At 42.0% G+C, this 27,876-nt stretch overlaps 1 protein-coding gene across 1 annotated transcript in view; it reads left to right on the top strand.

Annotated features, from left to right (window-relative positions):
* The window catches only part of lamc1 (laminin, gamma 1), a 263,261-nt gene that overhangs the window by 117,575 nt on the left and 117,810 nt on the right, over positions 1 to 27,876 (top strand). The window contains exon 2 of the mRNA XM_080195713.1: positions 27,188 to 27,492. Within this exon, the coding sequence (XP_080051839.1) occupies positions 27,188 to 27,492 (305 nt within the window). The remainder of the gene's footprint in view (positions 1 to 27,187; positions 27,493 to 27,876) is intronic.

Genomic DNA, 27,876 nt, shown 5'->3' with positions numbered 1-27,876 from the left:
TGATGGCATGGTGAATTTGGTGGGTCACTATGCTTCAATTAAACTATACTGAAAAGTATTTAACTGAATTAAGCTTTTTGTTGAAGAGGTGTACATTGCTTTATTTTTAGTATTTATTGTTACACCTGATGTGTTCATAGCAAGATTTACACTTTCGTATTTCTTTGAGTCATGTTTATATGGAGTCTACTTCAAAGGAAGTTTTTTCTTTCCTTCTTTCCCCTTTCCTCCCCTCCCCTCTCCAACACTTAAGTTGTACCAACACATCAAAGTTCACCTGTCTGCTCTGATCTTGCATGTCATTTAACAGTCTTTTTGAAGTGATGAGGTTGATGTTTTCTCAATTCCGGAGTTTGTAGTGGGGGGTCACGGTTAGGAAGTAAGTAACTCAGTGGCAAGAAACTTGGGAATTACTTGACTGTGAAGGAATTGTGGGCAACTTTATATGAAAAAAAACACCCACATAAATAAGCTGGTAAATTGCCCTTGAAGGGCTTTGAGAAAAGGAGCTTCCTACTATTTACAGCAAACACACCCTCTGGCAGTACTGGAACATTACTCTGCAGTTTTGTTTTATATCCTGTTTAGCAGTTGGATACAGTGAGATAATACAGCAGTTTTCACACACAATTAACGTTCACAAAATCTCAGACAATACATGTGTGCTTCTGTTATTATCAGTTTCTCTGACATGTTGTTTCCCTTCACCCGTCCTCAGGATATCGATATCAGGTACCTTGTCTAAAGTGCTTTGTCCACATAGAAGCCTGGGTCAAAATATTTGGCAGGTTGTTCAGTCTGTGGGGTCTTACTGAAGAGCTTCAAGGACATATACAGCTCCATGAGTGCAATGGAACGATCCTGAGGATTTGGTCTTGATATGTTATATATGCAGGGAAGGGAGCCTTCGAATTGTATTGTTGCAAAACCTTGCATTATATCAAAAAATATTGCCTTAACTGGCTGGAAATCTTCACCTTTCAAACTAAAGGCTAAAGCTACATTTCAGTGACTTGGGGGCATAGCCAAAAGTGGCTGCATATTTGCATCATTGTACCTTATACATTCCAAAACTATTGAAAGGAAGCCAACATGTCTGCAAAGCTATACCAGCAGCAATAGCCTTGAAAGATGTCAAGAAACAGAGGTAGTTGTAAGTAATGAATATTTTTACTTGTATTATAAATAATTTGTGATATTAGAAATATTTTGTAGTTTAAGTAAGTTGTTTTGTATTTTTGTGTGAGAAAGGGTTAAAAGCCAGATATCTGAGGTACATGACATCTTAATACAGCCTATGAAGCAGCAGTGTTTGGTTGGCATGACTGGATACCTCAGCACATGAAAGCTTGAAAGTTCATGGTAATCTAAAGTAGAGGAATACTGAAAGGAGAAATTGAAATCCTTGGTGCATTTTTGGTGAAGGCATCCGAGAGATGTTTGGGAGAAGGTTCCGAGCTGTATTTTTTTTTGAGTGGAACTTGGAAACACTTGGTGGAAGTCAGATTACAGTGAGATTAGTTGGTTCACAGAGTGATCAGCATCTAGCGGAATTTAATGAGAAATTCAGAGGTTGTACTGGGTGGCGCCCCTCCTGCTCTTTTGCACCCACACTGCCTTTTGTGTACCCCCCACCCGCTGCCCCATGCAACTTGCAAGTTGAGCCCTGCGTGCTGATTTTTACCATCATGGTGCAGCAGATAGATTTTAAAAAGAACTCGACTCACTGCTATTGTTTTCGGAAGAACAGTTAAGCCACCCGTCCAAATCTTTAAGATGGATGTGAAGGTCCTACTGTTTGGTGTTGAGGCGATTCAAAGCCAACCTAGTCACTAACTTTCAAGTGCCATCTGCCATTTTGATTTTACTGGAATCTGAATTACTTGATTTATGTGGTCCCCCTGCCCCCAATTCCATACTCCCTCCCCAATTCCAAATTTCATTTGTGTGTGAAAGTTGGAACATTTTTATTGTTTTCCTTAGAATGACTTAAATGCAATAAATCAATCCTTTTTCCTTTTTAAATATCAAACAAGCTGTGTATTTTATGGTCACGGCAAGTGGACTGTTAAGCACTCATGGAATTGGCAGATGTCATTTTCTTCAAAAAGCCTATTGCAGTTGAATGAGGAGAGCGAAAAATGGGGAACCAATAAATCCTGCCTCACCCTGGATTTAACAGTATGTTAACCACAGCGACCTCATCCTGACATGTTATGCCATACAATGAAATACTTTCTCATCCTTTGCTTAATTAAATTTCGTTGGTAAGCTATAGACTTGGAATAATTATGGCCTTTTGAGAGTTCTCTGGGTATTAGTCTTGCTGCTTTACATACATAGTTTCAGTGAGGAAGGAAATATGGGGGTAGCATTACATTTTATAATGGAGGACAAATATCCACTTGCATCAACACTTCCATGTTAGAAGGGTGCTTGATCTTTTATGGTGAGATCTGCCACTACCACTGGTGGGCCATCACAAGCAAGGGTTGGGCTATGAGTGGTTGGTATGGCTTACATGAAAAGGTATAGAAGTCTCTTTGTAATAAGGAAGTAGGAAAAATGATTCTATAGATTAGTTGTGGTTTTAGAGTGGACCATATAGATTTTTAAGAAGATTCATAATTAAGTGGATTACATTTGAGGACCAATCAAACATTGGAACATCCTTTTGTGTATCATGCATAGGATATAACAATTAGGCGGTGTCACAAAACTGTAATCTTGGCCCTCTAGTTTCAGATTTCACACTCCTCTCCCTCCACCAGCCCTCTTTGTGTGTATCTTGCACTACTCAGACTGCAGAAGGTGGTTTACAATCACCTCCTGAATGGAAAATCAGGTTGGACAATAAATCTAGCCGTGCCTGTGGCACTTGTGTTCCAAGGACTAAAAACAAAAAAGCAAACAAATGAAAAGTTGTGTTTCAAATGTATTGAACACGAAGGGTGACCATTACTTCATTCATTTTCCATTTTTGTGTTCGTTAAGATTGAAATCTGAAATGGGGAGAGTGTGCTTGTCAAATAGGACGCAATGTGAGAATTCAAAACTGCCAAATGTAATTTCTATTCATTGCCTTCTGACTGACATGAAATTTTTTCAGTCGCATATTATTATCCCTTGTAAGCAGTGGAGGGTAGCTCAGCTGATGTATTGCTCCATATCCTAGCTTCTTCCTGTTTCTGATTTTTATCAGAGTTTTGCAGTTCTCCATTAGTAATGGAAAAGAGCATTCAAAAATGTCAGCTTTGGCAACACGCAGTAGTGTAGGCTAGGCTTCGGTGGATGTAATTACCAGAATTATCTGAATGAGCCTTGTGTTCTCTGCATTTTTAATTGTCAGGTGATCCAAAGCTCCACTTTTAGTACATAGTCTTGAAGATTATGATGTAATTCCAGAACAAAATCCTATGTGAGTGTAGTTGAAATCAGTCCTCAAAGCTTGGTGTTTTGTGTGTTCATGTGCCTATGTAGTCAATTAAACCGTATTCAAGTGCTTGGCATTGTTTAGGGAAAATAGCCACTAATTATTGAGCCCTTTGCTGTAACAGAACTCTTGCTTTTCTTTTTGATCTTTGTGACTAGTGCGGTAGACAGAGGGGAACCAGTAGATGTGTTTTTAGATTTCCAGAAGGCGTTCGATAAAGTGCCCCTGAAAAGGTTGCTGCAGAAGGTTAGGGTACACGGAGTTGTGGGTGAAGTGTTAGCGTGGATTGAGGATTGGCTATCTAATAGGAAGCAGAGATTTGGAATAAATGGGTGCTTTTCTGGTTGGCAGTTGGTGACGAGTGGAGTGCTGCAGGGATCGGTGCTGGGGCCTCAACTGTTTACCATATACATAGACGATCTGGAGGAGGGGGCTAAGTGTAGGGTAACAAAATTTGCTGATGACACGAAGACGAGTGGAAAAGCGAATTGCGTGGAGGATGCGGAAAGTCTGCAGAGAGATCTGGATAGGCCGAGTGAGTGGGTGAGGACCTGGCAGATGGAGCATAACGTTAGCAAATGTGAGGTTATCCACTTTGGAAGAAATAATAGTAGGATGGAATATTATTTGAATGGTGAAAAGTTGCAACATGCTACTGTGCAGAGGAAGCTGCAGGCCCTTGTGCACGAATCGCAGGTGCAGGTGATCAAGAAGGCGAATGGAATGTTGGCCTTTATCGTGAGAGGGATAGAATATAAAAGCAGGGAGGTCTTGCTGCAACTGTACAGGGTACTGGTGAGGCTGCAACTGGAGTACTGTGTGCAGTTTTGGTCCCTTTATTTGTGTAAGGATATATTGGCCTTGGAGGGAGTACAGAGAAGGTTCACCAGGCTGATACTGGAGATGAGGGGGTTAGCTTATGAGGAGAGATTGAATAGACTGGGCCTGTACTCGTTGGAGTTTAGAAGGCTGAGGGAGGATCTTATAGAAACATATAAGATAATGAAGGGGCTAGATAGGGTAGAAGTAGAGAGATTCTTTCCACTTAGAAAGGAAACCAGAACTAGAGGGCACAGCCTCAAAATAAGGTGGGGGGGGGGTGCAGTTCAGAACAGAGCTGAGGAGGAACTTCTTTTCTCAGAGGGTGGTGAATCTCTGGAATTCTCTGCCCGTTGAAGTGGTGGAGGCTACCTTGTTGAATAGGTTTAAGTCGCGGCTAGATAAATTAAGGGTTATGGGGAGCAGGCGGGAAAGCGGAACTGATCCACTTCAGATCAGCCATGATCTTATTGAATGGCGGGGCAGGCTCAAAGGGCTAGATGGCCTACTCCTGCTCCTATTTCTTATGTTCATATATATTAGCTTTGTTTCTTCCTCCTTTTAATGCTGACTGAGCTGCTGAGTGATTCCAACATTTTCTGTTTGTATTTGATTTCCAGAATCTCGCAGTATTTTGCTTTTGTTTTATTGAAGCAGTTGTTGCTTTGTGTTGCTACCGTGGTCATAAAGATATCAGCAAAACCTTCATCTTATAGAGACTTGTTGAAAGTGTTTTGTATTGCAGCTAATTACAGAGATACAGAGACTTTGGGTGTTCAAATCTTTGATTTGCAGTTGTAGTGGTTAGCACTGCTGCTGCACAGCATCAGGGACCCAGGTTTGATTCTGGCCTTGGATGACTCTGTATATTCTCTGCATCTGCGTGGGTTTCCTCCTAGTGTTCCAAATTCCCCCCCTCAGTCCAAAGATGTGCAGTTTAGGTGGATTGGTCATGCTAAATTACCCCTTAGTTTCTCAGTATGTGTAGGTTAGATGGATTAATCATGGGAAGTATGTGGGGTTATGGGGATAAGGCATCTGGATAAAACAGTCAGCACAGATTCTATGGGCTTCATAACCTCTTTTTGCACTTTAGGGATTCTATGACATTAGAATATGTAAAATTTGAGGTTTGAGTGTCTCTTCATCAGAGATTCTCTGACATATAGCATTTAACTCACTAGCAGATAGCCAACATTGAGGATAATGATAAAGACATCTGTGTGGTGGTGGAGAAATGCCCTATTCATACCAGTACTTCTGAAGTCTTCACTGCAGCCTGCGTCTAATCTAGTCAGAGCTCTAAGCTCCCACCATGTCTCTGTTATTTCCTGACTACTTTAGCAGCTGTTTTATTCTGAAGATGGTTGAAAAGTGAATATTCATTCTTTTTATGTCAGTGATTTTGTGCAATTTGTTTAGTTTAGGCACCCCAGAACAGTCTATTTTAAAATCTCTAGTGGTTTGGTGAGTATCGTTGTGGTTATGTTATAGATGTACAAAAGTTCTGGAGAAGTTCAAATCATTACCAGACTTGAAAAAGTAATCTTGTTTCCTTCCTTTCTTTGTCTCTAAGGATTTGAAGCATCCCATCTTTTTTGGCTCAACTTCAATTAGACTATACTTTTACCTCTCTTACGTTTATTTTTCTGTCTCCTCTTCCTCTTTCAATTCCAGCTTAGCAAAAAAAAGTGTGAATAGTACAGATTAGTGCAGAAACCACTCTTCTTACTAATCTGGAAGCCTTGTTCATGCTAACACATTTCCATACTATATGATGTGTGCATAATTTCCAAGTTTAAGTGAGGGTTACAGCATCGTGGGGCAGTGATGTAAAATTGTTTCCCACACTTGATTGAGTTTGGTATTCTATCAATTCTGCAATGTCAGTGAAAATAAGGGATGTGCTCATTGGGAGGGAGAGGTTTTTCAACTGTTCTCATCTGCTGACAGCAATCTTAGTCGGAGTAGTTCAGGCTTTTGAACCACATAGTTTGTAAGAAGATGGAGAATCATTTCCCCAAAATAAATTGAATGAAAATATTTATCTTGACATTGTTCGTGCAAGGCGGCACGGTAGCACAGTGGTTAGCACTGCTGCTTCACAGCGCCAGGGTCCTGGGTTTGATTCCTGGCTAGGGCCACTGTCTGTGTGGAGTTTGCACATTCTCCTCATGTCTGCATGGGTTTCCCCTGGGTACACCGGTTTCCTCCCACAGTCCAAAGTTGTGTGGATTAGGTTGATTGGCCAAGCTAAGAAATTGCCCCTTAGTGTCCAGGGATACATAGGCTAGAGGGATTAGTGGAATACGTAGGGATATGGGGTAGACCTGGGTGGGATTGTGTTCGGTGCAGACTCGATGGGCCGAAGGGCCGCTTTCTGCACTGTGGGGTTCTATGATCTAGGCTTGCAAACCATGGCTTTTGTTATACAAGCAGTGGTGTGGGAAGTATTTGAGATTACATTATAATTTTTTAGGAGTGGGAGTGGCAATGATGGAGTGATCAGGTACAGCTGCTTGTGCTTTTTTAGATTGTACACCTGATTTTGTCCAACCTTCTCTAGTTGAATTGTATCTGCAATTATTTGGAATATTTTAACGTTCACACTTGGTGTTGGATTCATAATTTCTTTCTGTTAGCATCATTACGTTCAGTGGGACAGCTTGAGGAATCAACTGCTGAATGGTGGGTTTGTGTAATCTGCAGAGCAACTTGCAAATAGATTATTTGGACAACAATCTAGACTACAGATTTTAAAATGGGACATGGTTATTTCAATGTGATGGACGTCATGAAAATCAGTGCAAGCCCAGATGTCACAGCTGCTGATTATTTTACACTTGCATTCCCATGGACACTTTTCTGGGTGATTTTTCAAGTAGGACGCAACTATATAATTTTAACTTTATTGTTCAATTTACATGGGAATACTTAACTATGTAGGCATTTGCAAATTATGTGAAGATTCAACATCGGATCATTTGGCTAACTTGAATATGCCCATTAAGAACATTCCAGCAGTATGAAGAAAAATGAAATGCAAACCAGAATCTTCATCAAGTACATTTATTGAATTAAAAATGACCCTTGAAATCTGCCCTAAGTAGGCGTTAAAACTCCCTTGCCTTCCGTTTTCAATGAATATCCATTCACTCTACTGGCATTCTTCTAACACTTCTGCTGTTGCTACACACAACCCAGTATCATTCTTATTCAGAACCGTCATGGGCAGTGCTGTAATTTGATAAAAGATCTGTTGTGTTGGTCGGCTTGAACTGATGGCTGTGAATTACCCTTATAATATGCACGCTCATACTATTTCCCTAGTGTGTTTACTCCAAAGGAGGATTAAAAATGTGTAACAAAAAGGTGGAAATGTTCTTTAAACGAAGACAAATTTGTGCTGTTCTTTGCACCACAATGAAAAAATTGATGTTCAAACACGACGAGCAGTACAATCTAGTATGTTTTTCACTTTTGGGTAGATAGGAGAGAAAAATAAAACTGAAACACCAACCTTCTTTGTGTATAATTAGACACTTCTGGTCGTGTTCTGAGAAACTTACTAAATATTTCCACATCTCTAACAACAGTCTCAAATTTAAATTTCAGTTCATTGGGATAATGCTGCATTAAAGCAGCATTATTTGATTAGTGCAGGTTTTATTTGCTGCTTAAATTATTAATTCCCACCAAACACTTGTCCAGTCAAGTGCTATGAAGGTTACACAAACCTATCGGGCTTAGAGTAAAAGCATTCAACTTTCGGATTAACCATTTTATATTGTAACATTGCTGGTATTTTGCCACAGTGGGAATCACCCAGTTTTAAACAGTTGTGTTCACTATCTTACTATTAAAGATTCAGGTTGGAACTTGAAGTATGCTTAGCTTCTACACCATGCAGGAGCAGTTGTGCACTTAAATTTATTGACAGTTCAAACTTATTTTTTTTTACTGCTAGGGGATAATCAGAACATTACTGTCCATTTATAAAGTGTGATTATATGAATGCATTGTGAGGATGAATTGAAGCTTAGTTCTAGTGCAAGAGTTTTCCAACATGTTCGACAAAGACTCACATGTGAAGAATGATCAATTGGAAGAAATATCAGAGAGCAAACGTTGGAGACCTTTTAAGGTGCCATTTAAGCACAGATTGAAACTTGTTATTGTACCTCTTTTTTAATGAGATACTTGGAAATGCAAGAAAATATATAATCCTGCAATTTTACTTAGATCTGTTGACCTCATCTAACCTAAAATTAGCCCTGTAATCCTTGAAGAATTTGTTGGATTCTTAGTTTTTGCACTGTAGAAAAGAAATAACACTACTACAGGTACCTCAGGGGAAGTTGTTGGAGAGGATTAGGAAATCAAATTCACAATGAACCATCTGGATTGGCTAGATGTGTCAGTAAGTATGAGGTAATAGATTTTGTTGAGTCAAGTATCAGTTGATTACACTCAGTGGAAGAATGCATGATGCCATGGAAGAGCTGAGGTTTTGTTGTACCAACCTATAAATAAATGGGAACATCTTCCTGCTCAGAAAGGACAGTAGGACTAGAGGGCACAGTCTCAGGATAAAGGGGGGGCGGTTTAGAACAGAGTTGAGGAGGAACTTCTTCACTCAAAGGGTGGTGAATCTCTGGAATTCTCTGCCCGTTGAAGTGGTGGAGGCTGCCTCGCTCAATATTTTTAAGACGCGGGTTGATGGGTTTTTGATAAGAGAGGGGATTAAGGGTTATGGGGAGAGGGCGGGAATGTGGAACTGAGCCAAGACAGATCAGCCATGATCTTATTGAATGGCGGGGCAGGCTCGAAGGGCTAGATGGCCTACTCCTGCTCCTATTTCTTATGTTCTTATGTTCTTATCCTGATGGCCAACTTTTTGTGCTGTTCCATCAAATTCTGCATGAATCCTCCAACACCAAATGTCACTACACAGTGAAGTTCTATAGTATCTGTACCCTGTGTTGCAAAGGATGGGTTTGACCATGTTGTTACAAATGCTCCATTCAGTTGGACTGTGCCGTACCACCTGTTCCTTGTGGAAAGATTTATGCAGATAAAGACATTTGACCAGAGGTCCACTGGGGAGTGATGCAAATGTGATGTCCCCTGTTGGAAAGGAGGTGATGGATCTTGTTGGAAGTTTCCCTGGATAGATTGTCAAAGTCAACAGGCAGAATGTCTCTTGGCCAGAATTTTCAAACAAGATTAGCTTGGCTGGCTTTGCCTGCCTGATCCTTTCTGTATGCCCGATGCTTCACCCCCTTCGCATATTAGTCTAGAAACAGTTGCAGTGGGGAAGAGACTATTGTCCTTCTCCTTCTGGAATGTACCTTTGTAAAACAGGTTTGGAAAAAGTTGCAGTTTTTTGTCAGTGTTCAGCCTGACCAGCTCCATGATGCAGTATGTTGTGCGTGTCCCCTGGTAAAAGCCCGTAGAGCGCAAAGAAAATATCAACTGCTGTTTTAGGAATGACTTGGTGAAAGACACTGAAGCTTGCTGGCTTTCCAGAGCAAAGAGCTATTGATGACCAACTGTTGCAGACTGACACATTCTAAGGTTCAAGACTACAAGGTGAAGGACGTACAAAAGCTTGGGCAACCATCTCAGGCTCAATGGAGGAAGGCCTTACTCTCATTGCACACGGAAGGATTGAACACTGCCTGAAACTCCTTGGGCTGTATGGTTGATGTGGATTGAATATTGTGTGTGTGTGTAAGATCTAAATATAGTTAGGCACCTCAGAATGCCACATACTGATGAAGGAAACTGACCTTGTTTGCATTTTTGGGTGGCTATAAAATCTTAAGACTGCAGAATACTGTGCACAGTGCCATGTTAAACATATTGGGGCTTTTATGAACGTACAGTTGATCACTAGGATATTTCTTGGGGTAAGGATTTTGTGCAAAAACTTTAAACATTCTGTATTCATCACTAGCACAGTTGTGTTACATAAAGAATAGGAGGTAATATACGTCCTATAAAAGAAATGATCAAAATCATGTATAGACTACCTCTGGTAGTTGATGGGTCTAGAATAAGTGGCCAGTCAAATAGAAATAATTCTAAAGTTTAGAGTGGGAGAAACTTCTTTATAAAGAACATTTTGAGGCTATAGATTTCACTTTCACGGTTATTAGTTTTGGGAAAAATCACTAGGATTAAATTGGTGATATGGATGAAGGCAAAGGAATGGGAGTTGGGCAAATAAATGTAGATTAATTGGGCTGGAAGGCCTAATTTTGTACCTTTTTAATGTTCTCTCTAAGCTCTTTGGTGAGCTGTGGTGTAGCAGTTGGAAGTGTAATGTTCCATTTGAAATGATGTGCATGTGCATGATTATACCAGTCTTAGAGGGTTAGCACACAGCAACATGCTGGCAGTGCACACCAAACAAAGTGGAAGGAATGTTGCCTCGTAAATACTTAATCTTTGGAACTTCTCTGTTTTACTTGCTTTGGACTACACACGTTTTCTTATTGCAGATTATATTTAAATTCATTCTTTCATAGGATTAGGGCTTTGTTGGCTAGGCTGACGTTTATTGTGCACCATGTCCAACCCTCAAGGCTGGTGATGAGCTGCCGCCTTGAACCGTTGCTGTGTGTGTGGTGTAGGTATTCCCACAGAGCTGTTATGGAGGAGTTTCCAGGACTTCGATCCAGCAACAGTGAAGGAATGGTGATATGGTTCCAATTCAAGATTTTGTGCAGCTTAGGGGGAAACTTGCAGGTGGTAGTGCTCCCGTGTATCTTCTGCTCTTGTCCTTCTAGGTGGTAGAGCTTGTGATTTTGGAGGGGGTCGTCATGTCGTAAGAGCCTTAATGAGTTGCTATTTAGCACCTTGCTATTTTACAGTATCATCTCTCACCAAACATGTCAATATCCTAGATTTTCTATTTGAAGCTCTGTGAGCATCACAGCCATGGTACACAGGAAAGAATAAACGTGAAGGCTGTAACAATGCAATGTTCTGCTTTTGGCAGGTAGAAATATGTTTTTAAACCTTAGTCAATTCATTAGAAGCTGGCACAATCAAAACTGTGGGCCATAACCAATAAAGTTGAAGATCTTTATAGTCCTCTGAGGAAAATGGGGGCAGTGAGAGGAGGTTACATTTTACCTGCCCTTTAACATTGCTGCTGTCTTTAAAACCCCCTTAGGTCCAAGCAATCCATCTATGCTCTGAGCTCTCTTCCAATGGACCATCTTTACTTGCCTCTGATTAGGCTTGTGGAAAGGTTGTGTTCTGGTCAGCATGTGGGAAGAATATCTACACCAAGAACTCAAAGTAGATTTAATGGCAAAATTTAACCATTTCCAGTGTCCAGGTTTATGCTTGTCTTTTATAGTGGCTTCCCTCTTGTAACCAGTCTGATGCACATGTAAATCTTTGTATTTCCCAAATTAGAAATGTTAGTTTTTTTTCTGTAGCTTTACATTGTGAACCTGTAACCATGTTTATTGGCTACATTTTGTCTGAAGATGAGGTGGTGGTCAAAATTCGACAAGATACAACTTGCCACCAAGTTAAATACTTCAAAGTAGTCCTCCTGATGAATATACTTTGAATGCCGGCCTTGGTTTTGCCCTTAAGGTAGAATTTTAATTTGATTATAGTGACTTGATCTTGTGTTTGAAGTTATCAACTATTAAAATGATTACAGTTGTTGTCCATTTGCTGCACTGAAAAGTACTGCATTCAGTTTTAGGCTGTAACTGAAGGATGCAATTTTATTGTAAGTTAACAAAGAACAATGTGAACACTGAAATCCTTTTGAGAAAATTACAAACTCCTTGATGAATTAATGTTGTGCACAGTTTATTGTACGAAAGGTTTTTGTATTAGTATTTGAACATCACTGGCGAGACCAACATTTGATGCTCAACCCTCATCCTTGAGAAGGCAGTGGTGACCTGCTACCTTGAACTACTGGAATCCAGCTGGTATAGGTACACTCAAAATGCTGTTAGGAAGTACCAGAATTTTAACCCCCATGGGGGCAATATGAATGTTGTGCCCTGCTGGTCAATGGGCAGAGCAAGCCAGTAAGATCGTGCAAAAGCTGAGAAATCAGGTTTTGTCTGTCTGTCTATATTACTGGCATTGGATATCCAGTGAGGCTGAAATGAATTATTTAAATTAGGTTCCAGTGTCATTTACATGGCATTAGTGAGCCTGGGACTCGATTGTATGGCTCAGTTGCCTTTGATTTGATTTTATTATTGTCACATGAATTAGTACAGTGAAAAGTATTGTTTCTTGTGCGCTATGCAGACAAAGGATTCTGTACATAGAGAAGGAAAGGAGAGGGTGCAGAATGTAACATTACAGTCATAGATCAATTTCATCTAAGTTCATTCAAAAGTCTGACGGCAGCAGGGAAGAAGGTGTTCTTGAGTTGGTTAGTATGTGACCCCAGACTTATCCTTTTCCTGATGGGAGAAGGTGGAAGAATATGTCCTGTGTGCGTGCGTTCTTGAATATGCATGCTGTTTTACCGAGGCAGCAGGAAGTGTAGGCAGAGTCAATGGATGGGCGGCTGGTTTGTGAGATGGACTAGGCTTCATTTCCAACATGGCCTCGCCGGGAGAGGTTCTCCCCGGTGAGAGTCACAGCTGGTCCTGTGCAATGTGAATGAGTAGTGAAGGCCTCACCAGTAGAACTGGAGGTTATTTAGGTTCCCTGGGGAAGTTAGGGGCAAGGGGGGCTACCCCTTAGGCAGTGCCAGTCATCCACCATGGCACTGCCCACCCAGGGGCATAAGTCGGGCATGGTCTTCTGGGGGCAGTCTTGGGGTGCCCACTGCCACTGTGCAGGTGATCAGTGGGGGAGGGAGTGTGGACAGTCGGTCTTGCGGGTTGGTGGGGGCTCACAGGCTTGCTGGCAATTTAAGCCCCGCGTCTTCCCCAGCAGGCAAGGAATGGTTTAGCCCATTTTCTCTGCACTTGAGTGCATAAGGTACTGGTTTGAACTTGCCCAAAAAATGGATGAGAAGCTGCCCTGTTTTCACACCCTGGATTTAGAATGATGGAGTGTGACTTATATGTGGTGGTGTTCCATGTATCTGTCGCTGTTGTCCTTCTCTGTGGGAGGACTCTTAGGTTTGGAAGGTGCTGTTGAAAGAGGCTTTGTGGGTTGCTGCAGTGAATAATGTATTTGATGCACATTACTGTCACTGTGCATCGGTGGTGGAGGGGGTGGATAAAATTCTGATCAATTGGGCTACTTTGTTCTGGATGGTGTCAAGCTTCTTGAGTGTTGTAGGAGCTGCACTCATCCAAGCAAGTGGAGAGTATTCTATCACTCCATTCATGACTTTTACCTTGTAAATGGTGTACAGACTTTGGGAAGTCAAGGCGTGAGTTATTTGCCACTGAATTCCCAGCCTCTGACTTCTGGTTGTGGCCGCAGTTTGTATTTGTCTGGTGCAGTTCAGTTTTTGGTCAGGATATTAACTGCAAGGATGTCGGTGGGGGATTCAGAGTGGTGGTAATGCCATTGAATAGAACAAAGAAAATTACAGCACAGGAACAGGCCCTTCCACCCTCCAAGCTTGCACCAATCATGCTATAAAACCCCCTATGCTTCCGGGGACCATATCCCTCTATTCCCATCTCATTCATGTACTTGTCAAGACGCCCTTTAAAAGTCACTACCGTATCTGCTTCCACTACCTCCCCCAGCAACATGTGCCAGGCACCCACCACTCTGTAAAAGATCTGCCTCATATATCTCTTTTAAAACTTGTCCCTCACACCTTAAACCTATTCCCCCTAGTAATTGACTCTTCCATCCTGGGAAAAAGCTTCTGATTGTCCAATCTGTCCATGCCTCTCATAATCTTGTAGACTTCTATCAGATCTCCCCTCAACCTCCGTCGCTCCAGTGAGAACAAACCAAGTTTCTCCAACCTCTCCTCATAGCTAATGCCCTCCACATCAAGGCAACATCCTGGTAAATCTATTTTTTTGTACCCTCTCCAAAGCCTCCACGACCAGGATTGAACACTATATTCTAAGTGCGGCCTCAGTAAGGTTCTAAGTGTCAACATGATTTGCCAATTTTTAAACTCAATACCCTGGTTGATGAAGGCAAGCATTCCGTATGCCCACTTGACTACCTTCTCCACTTGCATTGCCACTTCCAGTGACCTGTGTACCTGTACACCCAGATCTCTTTGCTCATCAATACTCCTAAGGATTCTGCCATTTACTGTACATTTCCTATCTGTACTAGACCTTCCAGAATGCATTACATAAGAACATAAGAAATAGGAGCAGGAGTAGGCCATCCAGCCCTTCGAGCCTGCCCCGCCATTCAGTAAGATCATGGCTGATCTGTCGTGGCTCAGTTCCACATTCCCGCCCTCTCCCCATAACCCTTAATCCTCTCGCTTATCAAAAACCCATCAACCCGCGTCTTAAAAATATTGAGCGAGGCAGCCTCCACCACTTCAACGGGCAGAGAATTCCAGAGATTCACCACCCTTTGAGTGAAGAAGTTCCTCCTCAACTCTGTTCTAAACCGCCCCCCCCCTTCATAGCGAGGGGGATTGAATATAAAAGTAGGGAGGTCTTGCTGCAGCTGTAAAGGGCATTGGTGAGGCCACAGCTGGAGTAGTGTGTGCAGTTTTGGTCGCCGCACTTACGCAAGGTTATTTTGGCCTTGGAGGGAGTGCAGAGGAGGTTTACTAGGCTGATACCGGAGTTGAGGGGGTTGAGCTATGAGGAGAGGCTGAATAAACTAGGCTTGTACTCGTTAGAGTTTAGAAGAATGAGGGGAGATCTCATTGAGACGTATAAGATGATGAATGGGATGGATAGGGTAGAGGTGGAGAGACTCTTCCTGCTCAGAAAGGACAGTAGGACTAGGGCCTCACATTTGTCTGGATTAAACTCCATCTGTCATCTCTTCGTCCAAGTCTCCAACTGACTTGTATCCTCCTGTATCCTCTGTTGGCCCTCATCGCTATCTGCAAATCCACCAACCTTTGTGTCGTCTGCAAACTTACTAATCAATCCAGTTACATTTTCCTCCAAATCATTTATATATATATTACAAACAGCAAAGGTCCCAGCACTGATCCCTGAGGAACACCACTTGTCACAGCCCTCCATTCAGGAACACACCCTTCCACTGCTCGCCTCTGTTGTCTTTGACCGAGCCAGTTTTGTATCCACCTTGCCAGCTCACTTCTGATCCCATGCGACTTCACCCTCTGCACTAGCCTGGCATGAGGGACCTTGTTAAAGGCCTTACTGAAGTCCATGTAGACAACATCCACTGCCCTACCCTCATCAATCATCTTTGTTGCTTCCTGTCAAAATTCAATCAAGCTCGTGAGACAAGACCTGCCCTTCACAAAGTCATGTTGCCCCTCACTAATACGTCCACTTATTTCCAAATGGGAATAAATCATGAATGTTAAGGGAAGATGGTTAGATTCCCTCATGTTGGAACTGATCATTACCTGGCAGTTGTGTGATGTAAATGTTAGCTTGCCACTTATCAGCCTAATCGTGAATGTTGTCCATGTCTTGCTGCATTTGGACACATTGCATCAGTCTCTGAGGAGTTGCAAATGTGACTGAACCTTGTGCAGTCATCAAGCATCCCTGCCTCTGACCTTCTAGTGGAGGAAAGGTATTTGATGAAGTAACTGAAGATGATTGGACCTATGGAGTTAACCTGAGAAACTCCTGCAGATATAGCCTGGGACTGAGATTATTGGCCTCCAACAACAACAACCACCTCTTTTATGATGCCAAATAATGGAAAGTTTGCCTCTGATTCCTGTAATTTTGGAGTACACAAATTGAACAATATAATCTGTAATGTATGTTTAAGACCTCATACTACATATTTTTTGAACATATATAGCTATGTCTATCGCTATTTGTAAAATTTAAAAAAAAATTAAAGTTATTTAAATTGGCTAAAACTGTCCATTTGTGGTCTCAGAACAAAAGAAGCCACCTGGCACTTTCGGTCAAACTGATCACCTCTGAGTAGCCATGAATGACCCTTTGCCTGGAGTGAAACATCCTATCCCCACATTTTTGCCAAAATAGAACATTGTTGGGATCTAGTCTGGCTTTATTATATATCTTGGGGTTTTCATCTGGCAACCTAATACCACCGACCTCTGAAGGAATACCTCATTGGACTTTGATTCTGGACTCTGGCATCTATGTGGAACAAATCAAAACACCTTTCTGTTTATGGACGGGTGGTGTGAGGAGAAATTAATGGTGTTTAAATTCATCCCCACCAGTCTGCAGCAAATGTCTGATGAATGAAACCCAATTGCTACTGTTGTAAAGTGCATCTAGCAAATAAACTCTTCTGGTGGGAAGAAAAATTTATAGCAAGATGAACTTGAAGTCTTTGCTGCTCTCAGCAGTAGCTGAGTTTTATGCCTTTTTTTTAGAAGTATGAAGACAGTGCCTAGCCATTCAGCAATCTTGTGTTCGACTGTGACAAAGCATGAACAAGGGCCTCTACTTGTCTTTGTGGTTTAGATATTCAACTAGCTGTGAGACAGAAGAATATTCTGAGGAACATGTCAAAATGCTTCCTATTGTGGAAATGAGAACGAGTGATATATTGTTGCATATTTTATGGGTGATCCTATTTATTATTCTTGCCAGTGTGAACGGAGAATTTGGCGCTCAGCCAGAACTCCCATTTACTGCAACAGGGCTGGAGAATTCCAGCTGCGGTCCAGGTTGGAGAATTCCAGTCATAGCTTTTTCTGCATTTCGTATCTTTAATGATACATGGAGTAAACCAAGTATACTGGATGCTGGTGTCTGCAATGGCAACATCTGCAGGAGGCTATATAGGATTATCCTATTATCTATTTTGTGATTGATACTTGCCAACATTTCAGCTTTGGCTCTTGCACATTCATTTTGTGCATCAACTGGAGATGATCATAAAACTTACTAATAGCTCCCTGATTGCCCAACACCATTCTGGAATAAATGTAGTTGGGCTGCAGAGCTTTGGTTTGCTTCAAGATGCACAAGAATTTAAATAGTTCTTAGAATTTAAATAATTTAAATGAACGTCAGAGCTTTTTGTTTTAAATTGCATCTTTGTCTCCTTTCCTCTGTACCTCTCCTCATAACTATCCTTTCCTTTCTTGTCTATCTATACCATCTTGTTTGCCTGCTTAAATGCTCAAGTATTTGTTGGATTGTTTCTTGATTTTTGCATGAAATTTCTTGAACTCCCCAGGTTTTCTAAGGTTAAGGAACATAGGAGTCAGTGCAGAGCAGCTGAGAATTTGAGTGCACTTCTTAGGAGGTGGTCACCTGCAGCTACAGAGAGTTGAAAGGAATAGTAAATGAGTAACCATCTGGCAGGCTTGGAAGAGGCGAGCAGTATAAAAATTCTCCAGGGGTGTGACATTCTCAAAATGGTTTGCAGTGCTGAATACCAGTGAAGGTGATGGCACGTTAGGGAAATGCTGTCTAGAGAACTCTACAGCATTGAGGTAAATAGCTGCAAAGGGTAAAGACAAAGAGGTTCCACAGTCAAAAGGAATTTGACAGGGCAATAGGCATTTCTGCAATCATCAACATGAGTCCTGCATAGTGTGTTGCCTATCTGGTGCCAGGGTAAAGGACATGACTGATACAATGCAGAACATTTGAGATGGGAAGGAGGACAGCAAGAAGTTAAGGTTGATGTGGGAACCAGTGCAATTGGAAGGAAAAGATTTGAGGTCTTGCAGTCAATATTTCAGATATTAGGAGGTAGCAAGACCTCAAATGGGAATACAAAAGTCGTAATTGCTTGATTATTCCCTGTCATATAGAAGTGAGTGTAGGGCGACATAAGTGGTTAATGTAAGCTGGCGCAGTGATGTAGGCTTCACATTCAGGGGGAGGCATTTTCACAGGTCAGGGGCAGAAGGGACCTATAAAGATGGATGAGTTGTGCCTCAACAGATCAGGGGTCACTGCCCTAGCGGTAAAGTTAACTTGCATTGTTGGGAAGAGTTTAAATTCATCATGCTCCGAGAAATGAAAGTGACAAATAGCTATAGAGTAAGGAATGGTTTAGAAATAGCAGATATCAAACAGTGGGCAAATGTAGAGTAGTCTAAAATGGGTTTGGACTGCAACATAGTGTGTTAAATAAAATTCAGCATAAGTTGTCACGTTGGAAATTGCCTCACAACACAGGTGAGAAGGAGCAGTGTTCCAAAAGCTCATGCTACCAAATAAACTTATTGGGCTTTAACCTGGTGTTGTGAGACTTCTGACTGTGCCGTCCCCAGTCAGATATCTCCACAACATTGGAAATTGGTGCTAATGATAATTTGGCTGAGAGAATTAGCAACTTAATATTCCTAGATACAAGGTGTTGTGGGAAATTACCACTTTGGAGTCAGATTGGGGGTGCAACAACACAGTTTTATTTAACAAAGCTTTGTGGAGAAAAAGCACTGGCACTCTGCAGTACCAGGCAGCTACCTTCTCTCAATAATGCAATAGGAGTGGTTTATTTTTATACCTTTCAGACAATGGATAGTCTGGACATTAGCCATTTAACACATTGTTATAGTTGAATAGGATCAATAGTTTAGTTTAAAACATCATTACAGCCAGACATATACAGACATTGGCATTTAACGTTGCATTGTTTCATAGAATGCATACATTTCCTCTATCAATGACTTAGTTTTGGCCTATACGTACAGTAATTGGTTTTCCTGCATTTATGTATTCCCATTCGTATTTATGGCTAATCTCCTTATTGTCCTAGGTCTGTCCTTACCTTAAAAGTGCCTCAGACTCTCTACTGGCTTCCTGCAAAATCTGATTCCTGCAGGTTTAACTTCAAATAACTGTCTGTCCTGCATGTTTTTAGTTTCAAGTAGCTGTCTGCGCTGCAATGTCTAAGGAATAAAATTGGACAGAACATCTGTCTTTGAACTAGGCACCAAAAATGATGATGGCAAACTGTTGACCTTGCAAAGTCCTCCTTACTAAACCTTGAGGACTAAACTGTGCCAAAATTGAGAGAGCCATACCTTATGCAATGTACCAGACGCTATCATCACCATTCCTGGGTATGTCCTATCTCTGTGGCATGATAGACCCAGCAGAGATGGTGGCGGCCTGATGGTATACAGTAGGGAGGAAGTTTCCTGAAAGTCCTTAACATCAGCTCTGATCCCATGAAGTCTCATGGCATTAGATCAAACTTGGGTAAGGAAACCACCTACATCCAGCCCATTTCAACTAATGAATCAGTAGTCCTCTACATTGAATATCAGTAGGAACAAGCATGGAGGGTGGCAAGGGCAGAGAATGTATACTGGTGGCGAATTCAATTTCCATCACCAAGAGTGGCTCAGTAGCACCACCACAGACCAGGCTGTCTGAGTCATAAAGGATGTCGCTACTAGGCTGGTCGTGCCCAGTGGTGAGAGAACCAACTTGATCTTGTTCTCACCAATCCACCTGTTGCTGCTGCATCTGTCCGTGACAGTCTTGGTAGGAATGACTAACAGATAGTCTTTGGGGAGATGAAGTCCCATCTTCACGTGCAGGATATTTTCCATCGTGTTGTGTGCCACTACTGCCATGTTAGATGGGAATTAAAACACAACTGATAACTAAAAACTAGGCATCCATGAGGTGCTGTGGACCATCAGCAGCAGCAGGATTATATTCAACACAGTCTAACCTCATGGCTCAGCATGTCACCCACTCTCTGATTACTATCAACGTTGGTTCAATGCAGGAGAGCATATCAGGAGCAGCACCAGGCATTCCTAAACATGAATTTGTCAACCTGATGAAGAAACTACAATGCAGGACTGTTCGCATGCAAAACAATGGAAACAATGATCACAGAACTAACTAATCAGATCTAAGTCATGCTGCACCCGGTCACGAATGGTGGTGGACTAAGCAACTAAGTGGAGGAGGAGGTTCCACAAATATCCCCATCCTCAGTAATGGGGGAGCCCAGCACACCTGTGCAAAAGGTGAGGCTGAAACATTTGCAACTATCTTCAGAAGTACCAAATGGATGATCCATCTTGGCTTCCTCCTGATTGATGCCAGTTTTTACCAACTTGATTCACTCTACATGATATTAAGAAATGGCTGAAAGCACTGGATACTGCAAAGGCTGAAATGTTGAGGTCCCTTATGGTGATTTTGTATAAATGCATTGATTCACAATTTTGATGGTAATTGAAGATAAGCAAGGAGCAAACTAATGTTTCTACCTACTTGCAGTTTGTTAATTTCACCCATGTGAAATGACCTAAAAACATTTGTATTTTAATACACACCATAAAACTTACCATAATTACATGGTTCCTTATCCCAAAAGGCTTTGCATCTTTTTACATCATATAAGAAAGGAAGGACGCCTAAAGCTAGAGCTCCTTAGATAACTAAAGATAGATGTTAAAATGATGCATAAAAAGGAGGCTTCTGGCAATTGTCAATTACTAATCCAGTGGCAAACCAACTGAATATAAAAAGTACATAGGGGATCTGAAAGAAAGGAAAAAAAGGGCATAGAGAGAGGGTGAATGAGAAATTAGAGTCTAACATGAAAAGAAACACAAAAATCTTGTAAGTTGTGGGAGCACATTACGTGTATCAAGCATTAAATGAATACTCTGCAGCTTCCTCCACTAGAGAAGAGGATAATGTCAAGAAACAGTAAAGGAGAAGGCAGTAGTAATTTTGGATGGGATAAAAATAGAGTTAATTAGAAGGTTGGCAATCCTCAAAGTAGAAAAGTCACCTGTTCAGGTGGAATCTTGTGTTATTTCAGGAAATAAGTTTGGAAAGTACGGAGGCTCTCGTCTCAATCTTTCAATCTTCTTTGGGTATGTGGTGAGAGAACTGGAGGATTGCAAATGTTAAATCCCATTTTTAAGAAAGCCAAGTGAAATAAACCTGCCAACTACCACCTGTCAGCCTGATCTTAACAGTGGAAAGTTTAGAGATAATAATATACAACAAAATTAATTGACATTTAGAAAAGTTGGACTTTCATGAAAGTTAAGAGCAAATCATCTTTGATTAATTTGGCGGAGTTGCTTGAAGTATCAAAGCGCGTTGATGAGTGTAGTGTTATGTGCACATGTACTTTCAAAGGCTTTTGATAAAGTGCTGTGGAATAGATTTTGTTACCTAAAATTAAGACCCATGGGATTCAAGGGGCCATGGATACAAAAATGGCTAAGGGACAGAAAACAGAAAGGAAAGACTTGCAACAGTGTACCACCTTGACCACTTTATAAACCAGCTGTAAATCAGCTTTTTACCATTTATATAGATGATCTGGAGGAGGGAACCGAGTGTAGGATGTCGAAATTTGCTGATGACACCAAAATTGGTGGAAAGGCAAATTGTGCGGAGGGTGGTGAGAATCTACAGAAGGATCTAGATAGGCTGGGCGAATGGGCCAGGAAATGGCAAATGGAATTTAATGTTGGCAAGTGTGAGGTGGTCCACTTTGGTAGGAATAATGGTAGGAAGGACTATTACTTACGTGGCAAAAAACTGCAGCAGGCGACGGTGCAGAGGGACCTCGGGGTCCTTGTGCATGAATCGCAAAAACCCAGCTTGCAGGTGCAGCAGGTGGTCAGGAAGGCGAATGGGATGCTGGCCTTCATAGCGAGGGGGATTGAATATAAAAGTAGGGAGGTCTTGCTGCGGCTGTATAGGGCATTGGTGAGGCCGCAGCTGGAGTACTGTGTGCAGTTTTGGGTGCCGTACTTACGCAAGGATATTTTGGCCTTGGAGGGAGTGCAGAGGAGGTTTACTAGGCTGATGCTGGAGTTGAGGGGGTTGAACTATGAGGAGAGGCTGAATAAATTAGGCTTGTACTCGTTAGAGTTTAGAAGAATGAGGGGAGATCTCATTGAGATGTATAAGATGATGAATGGGATGGATAGGATAGAGGTGGAGAGACTCTTCCCGCTCAGAAAGGATAGTAGGACTAGGGGGCACAGTCTCAAGATAAAGGGGGGGCGGTTTAGAACGGAGTTGAGGAGGAACTTCTTCACTCAAAGGGTGGTGAATCTCTGGAATTCTCTGCCCGTTGAGGTGGTGGAGGCTACCTCGCTAAATATTTTTAAGACGCGGGTTGATGGGTTTTTGATGAGAGAGGGGATTAAGGGTTATGGGGAGAGGGCGGGAATGTGGAACTGAGCCAAGACAGATCAACCATGATCTTATTGAATGGCGGGGCAGGCTCGAAGGGCTAGTTGGCCTATTCCTGCTCCTATTTCTTATGTTCTTATGTTCTTAAACAGTTGCATACTTTTGAAGTTGTCATTTTTGTAATACAGGAAATGGTTATTTTTCAGCCAGGAGGGAAATATGCAGTGGCATTTTCCAGGAGTCAGTTGCAGGACCACTGCTTTCTTTGATATATAGTAACTGGACTTAAGTATACAGGACATAATTTTCAAAGTTTGCAGATGATATGAAATTCAAAAATGCAATAAACAGAGATGGATACTAACTGTCTTCAGCAATCCAGCACTTTAGAGTTAAAGATTAGACTGAAGAATTTGCAACAATCTTCAGTCAGAGATGCTGAGTGGATGATCCATCTCAGCTGCCTTCAGAACTCTCCAGCATCACACGAGATCAAATTGTTTGAGTCACTCCATGTGACACCAAGTTGAAGGCATTAGATACTGCAATGACTAAGAGACCTGACAATATACCAGCCATAGTACTGAAAACTTGTGCTCCAGAACTTGCCATTCCCCTAGATGTGTCTAGGGCGGTGGATAGAGGAGAGCCAGTAGATGTGGTCTTTCTGGATTTTCAGAAGGCGTTTGACAAAGTACCTCACAAGAGGTAATTGCAGAAGGTCGAGGGACATGGAGTTGGGGGTAGGGTGTTAGCGTGGATAGAGGATTGGTTGTCAAATAGGAGGCAGAGAGTGGGGGTCAATGGGTGCTATTCGGATTGGCGGATGGTGACTAGTGGAGTGCCCCAGGGGTCGGTGCTGGGGCCTCAGCTTTTTACCATTTATATAGATGATCTGGAGGAGGGAACCGAGTGTAGGGTGTCGAAATTTGCTGATGACACCAAGATTGGGGGAACGGCAAATTGTGCAGAGGGTGTGGAGAGTCTGCAGAAGGACCTAGATAGGCTGGGCGAATGGGCCAGGAAATGGCAAATGGAATTTAATGTTGGCAAGTGCGAGGTGGTCCACTTTGGTAGGAAGGACTATTACTTACGTGGCGAAAAACTGCAGCAGGCGACGGTGCAGAGGGACCTCGGGGTCCTTGTGCATGAGTCGCAAAAACCCAGCTTGCAGGTGCAGCAGGTGGTCAGGAAGGCGAATGGGATGCTGGCCTTCATAGCGAGGGGGATTGAATATAAAAGTAGGGAGGTCTTGCTGCGGCTGTATAGGGCATTGGTGAGGCCGCAGCTGGAGTACTGTGTGCAGTTTTGGGCGCCGCACCTGCGCAAAGATATTTTGGCCTTGGGAGTGCAGAGGAGGTTTACTAGGCTGATACCGGAGTTGAGGGGGTTGAGCTATGAGGAGAGGCTGAATAAACTAGGCTTGTACTCGTTGGAGTTTAGAAGAATGAGGGGAGATCTCATTGAGACGTATAAGATGATGAATGGGATGGATAGGATAGAGGTGGAGAGACTCTTCCCGCTCAAAAAAGACAGTAGGACTAGGGGGCACAGCCTCAAGATAAAGGGGGGGTGGTTTAGAACGGAGTTGAGGAGGAACTTCTTCACTCAAAGGGTGGTGAATCTCTGGAATTCTCTGCCCGTTGAGGTGGTGGAGGCTGCCTCGCTAAATATTTTTAAGAAGCGGGTTGATGGGTTTTTGATAAGAGAGGGGATTAAGGGTTATGGGGAGAGGGCGGGAATGTGGAACTGAGCCAAGACAGATCAGCCATGATCTTATTGAATGGCGGGGCAGGCTCGAAGGGCTAGATGGCCTACTCCTGCTCCTATTTCTTATGTTCTTATGTTCTTAGCCAAACCGATCCAAAGCAAGTACAGCATTGGTATCTGCCCAGCAATGTGAAAAATTGTTCAGGCATGTCTTGTACAAAAGAAACAGGACAAATACAACCTGGTTGATTGCCACCCATCAGTTTAGTCTTGATAATCTGTAAGGCGATGGAAGAGGTCATCAACAGCACTATCAAGCAGCGATTGCTCACCGACGCTCAGTTTGGGTTGCATCTGACATCATTACAGCCTTGGTTCAAACATGGACAAAAGAGCTGAACTCTAGACGTGAGGTGAGAATGACTGTTGCTATCAAGACAGCATTTGAAAGAGTTGAAGGAGCCCTAGCAAAGCTGGAATTAGTGGGAATTGGAGGGAAAACTTTGGTTGGAATTGTACCTAGAGACAGTGGTTGTAGTTGTTGGAGGTCAATCATCTCATCTCCAGGAAATCACTGCAGGAGTTCTTAGGGTAGTGTCCATGGCCCAACCATCTTCAGCTGCCTCAATACCTTCCTTCCATAAGCTCAGAAGTGGGGATGTTCATTACAATTCGTGACTCCTCAGATACTGAAGCAGCCCGTGTCTAAATGCAACAAGACCTGGACGATATCTAGGCTTGGGCTAACGTGGAAAGCAATGTTCAGTCCACACAAGTGCCAGGCAATGACCATGTGTAATGAGAGAATCTAACCTTCGTCCTTTGACATTCAGTGGCAGTATCATCACTGAGTCCCCCAATATCAACATCATTGTGGGTGGGTGGGCGGGGACAGGAGCAAATAACTCACTTCCGGACCCCTCCCAAAGCCTGTCCACCATCTACATGGCACATGTGATGGCATGCTCTCCTCCTTGCCTGAATGACACTCAGTAACACTAATATCAGGAATAACACTCCAGTAACAGTCAGGAAGCTTGACACCATTCAGGAAGAAGCACCCCATCCACGAGCATTCACTCCTCAACTACAGCTGCACAGTGTCAAGCCATCTGTACCACTTACAAGACACACTACAGGAGCTCCCCAGTGCTCCTTTGACAGCTGCTTCTAAACCCATGATTGTTGCCATCTCAAAGGACAAGAGCATCAGACACAAGGAAACCACCTGGAATATTCCCTCCAAGCCGCTCGCTACCCTGACTTGGAAATATATCGCTGTTCTTTCAGTGTCGCTGGGACAAAATTCTGGAACTTACTCCTTGTACCACATAAATTGCAACTGTTCAAGAAGGCATTTCACCACCACCTTCTCGTGGCCAGTTGGACATGGACAATAAATGCTTGCTTAACCAGTGACGCTTGTGTCCCATTAATGAATTTTTAAAAAGAGCATAGTTGATCAAGTAGAACAGACACATAGCTGATGCAAATTAATGTGGAAAAGTGTGAAGTGATGCATAACATTGGGAAGAATGAGGAGAGACAACGTGAACCAAGTAGTGCAGCTTTAAAGATGATGGAGGAACAGATACATTGAGGTTTACGTGCACAAATCTTTGAAGCATGGAGTGTATGGAGGCTTTCCTTTTATTAATAGAGGAATAGCATGTAACAAAGCTTGCGTAAAAAGCAAGGCCTGGAAGGGGATGCAGAAAATATTTCATGGAGTGATACCAGGGACTTCAAGTAAGCAGAGACTGAAAGTAGGATTTTTGTTTTGGAGCAGGGAAGGTTAAGTAACAATTTGCTGCTGCTGTTCAAAACCATGAACAGTTTGATAGACTAAATAAGAAGAAGCCATTTCCAGTGACAGATGGGTTGTTGACGAAAGAAAACAGGTTCAAGGCAATAATGAAAGAAGCTGAGACCGCGTGAAAACTTTTTTTTACCAAGTGGAAACAGACTTGATAGTAATATTCAAAAGGGAATTAGGTAAATATTTGAAGGGAAAGAGCAAGGAAATATTAATTGGATAGCTTTACCAAAAAGCTGCACAAATATGAATGGCCAAATGGCTACCTTCTGGGTGCCCTTGTATGTCCAGATTAATTCTGTTCCAAGAATCTTTATTACCTGAACAACTTATTCATCTATTGAGCTTGTAAATTGTATCTATTTCCCTCATGTTAGAAAATTACCATCTTGTTAGTTATCCTGTATAAATACAGTTTTCTGTAACTTTTGATCAATTGGCTAATTTATACATTTTCTGTTGATACCTGCCCTTAGTATATTTGCTCCTTTTATGTGCTTGTTATATCTCTGGTATATAAATTGGTATTGCACATTTGCCCAATTTAGATCATTTTTGTAGGACCCCTGCATGGATTTAAGCTGACACTACAATATGGAGATGAGACATTTAAATCAGGCCCCACTGCAATGTTCTATATGCAGGTGAATGCATAAGAGCCTGTGACATGACTTGAAAAGAGCACAAAATTGTGATCTGACCAAAATGCCTCTCTTAACTAACACCATCAAGAAATGGCTTAATAACTAGTCACCTCATTTGTTATTTGTGGGAACTTGTGTCTGCACACCGGCTGTTGCATTTGCTGGCATAAATGACTGCTGCAAAAGTAGTTGATGGATCTGAAGCATTGTGATGGCAGACTCTGAAAACACAAGGCACTTAGAAACTTGCTGTCAGCAAATTGAAGGAGCAGTACAGTAGCACATTGGTTAGCATTGCTGCTTCACAGTGCCAAGGACCTGGGTTCAATTCCCGGCTTGGGTCACTGTGTGGAGTTTGTACCTTCTCCTCGTGTTAGCATGGGTTTCCTCCCACACTCTGAGAGACGTGTTGGTTAGGTGCATTGATCCAGACAGGCCTGGACTATGGTGACTAGGGGAATTTCATAGTAACTTCATTGCAGTGTTAATGTAAACCTTACTTGTGACTAATAAATAAATTTTTAAAAACTTTTTTAAAGTGCAAAATTTTAACTGATAAAAATTAAGTTCACTTTTTTTTTGGTTACAGGAAAAGCATTTGATATCACATACGTAAGACTGAAATTTCACACAAGTCGACCTGAGAGTTTTGTTATTTATAAACGAACTAATGAAGGTGGGCCTTGGATACCTTACCAGTATTACAGTGGATCCTGTGAGAAAACCTACCAGAAAAAGAATCGCGGGTTTATCCGAACAGGAGAAGATGAAAAGCAGGCACTGTGTACAGATGAATTTAGTGATATATCACCCCTCACTGGAGGAAATGTTGCCTTTTCTACTCTGGAAGGGAGGCCCAGCGCTTACAACTTTGACAACAGCCCTGTGCTGCAGGTATAGTCAAGAAAAAACATTATCAGTTGTAAATTTAAAATGGTTGTATTGCTCTGTGTACTTTAATCCATGCAGTAGTCTTTTGACCTTGACCGTAGAAATTATTGTTCTAATTGTTAAGAATTTTGTCACTGTTACCAATATTTGATGAGGGAATGAATGGCTCCTTTTTCATTTAATCACAACAGATTTTTTGAAAGAATAAACTTGGCAGGTCAGTGAGTATTTAACTGCTTACTGTGATCTTAAAGGACTTAAAAGGACAGATTTTCGAGTTGTATGAAGAATGAGTTGGATATATTACTTAAATGTGGCCCTTCACCCGTGATTTTCCAACCTCATGCCCCAAGTGGAAGTCGTGGCCTCTGTTTTCCTCTCATTGGG

The sequence above is a fragment of the Carcharhinus amblyrhynchos genome, chromosome 9, assembly GCF_965287045.1.
Source record: "Carcharhinus amblyrhynchos chromosome 9, sCarAmb.v2.hapA, whole genome shotgun sequence".
In the NCBI taxonomy this organism is placed as follows: Eukaryota; Metazoa; Chordata; class Chondrichthyes; order Carcharhiniformes; family Carcharhinidae; genus Carcharhinus; species Carcharhinus amblyrhynchos.
Note: the sequence above shows the minus strand (reverse complement) of the source record. Positions and strands in the feature narration are given on the sequence as shown.